General features: G+C 40.9%; 1 protein-coding gene across 2 annotated transcripts in view; it reads right to left on the bottom strand.

Moving 5' to 3' along the window:
* The window catches only part of gata2a (GATA binding protein 2a), a 9,652-nt gene extending 9,353 nt beyond the window's left edge, over positions 1 to 299 (bottom strand). Inside the window, exon 1 of one of the 2 annotated variants that reach the window (XM_030777323.1) lies at positions 67 to 299. In XM_030777323.1, coding sequence (XP_030633183.1) covers positions 67 to 299 — 233 coding nt within the window. The remainder of the gene's footprint in view (positions 1 to 66) is intronic. The other variant, XM_030777322.1, reaches the window with a different exon arrangement.
* Between the last annotated feature and the right edge of the window lie 511 nt (positions 300 to 810).

Below are 810 nucleotides of genomic sequence, written 5' to 3'. Positions count from 1 at the left end.
CATTAGACATTTTAACCTGCCTTAAGTTAAACTTTCTGTTATATTTAGAAAATCATTTGATTAAGCTCCTTACCGTGTGCTTGGCCGTAAGACACTCGGGCCCGTGAGTTGGGGTAATAGGGGTTGCCCTGGGAATCCAAGTGATTCAAGAACACATCCACCTCGTCCGGGGGCAAAAGCGGTGCCATGGGTTCCATGTAGTTGTGTGTAAGACCGTGGTGATGGGATTCTGGATGCTGACCATTAAGTACCGCATGATGATGTGCCATCCACCGAGACTGATCAGCCGCAACCTCCATCTCTAACACGTCCGTATACTTTTTGTGTGGAAAAAATAACGTTTGCTAGACAATGGGGTTACTCGTCCTACAAATAAGTAACCTTCTACCGAACGATTATTTGTTCTTTCTGTCAACTGTGATTGTGTTTAGTCCCGAAGATTAGAGAAAAAATGCGATGAATATACTGCAGCTAATAATTCAACTGCTACAATGTCCTTGCCACTTTTTCCAAAGCCGTTTTACCGACGAGAAGTTCAAGTCCTTGTCCCACGCTTTCAACACTCCTTAGTAACACCTGCAAATATATAAATATTTATTAGTTTCTCAGCAAAGATCTTAGAACATATCGTAAGACAGTTCACATCCAGACTTTTTCAAAAGTGAAACCATGGACATTTCTAAGTAGCCTAAATGTTAATATACACGTTCATTATTTTCCAGGCAAGTCCGCGAATTATTGACACGAACTATTTGATTACAATCCAAATATTACTGGTTTTAATAGTAGTCGGCGCACAACAACCCATTC

Source organism: Chanos chanos, chromosome 6 (assembly GCF_902362185.1).
Source record: "Chanos chanos chromosome 6, fChaCha1.1, whole genome shotgun sequence".
NCBI classification, from domain to species: Eukaryota; Metazoa; Chordata; class Actinopteri; order Gonorynchiformes; family Chanidae; genus Chanos; species Chanos chanos.
Note: the sequence above shows the minus strand (reverse complement) of the source record. Positions and strands in the feature narration are given on the sequence as shown.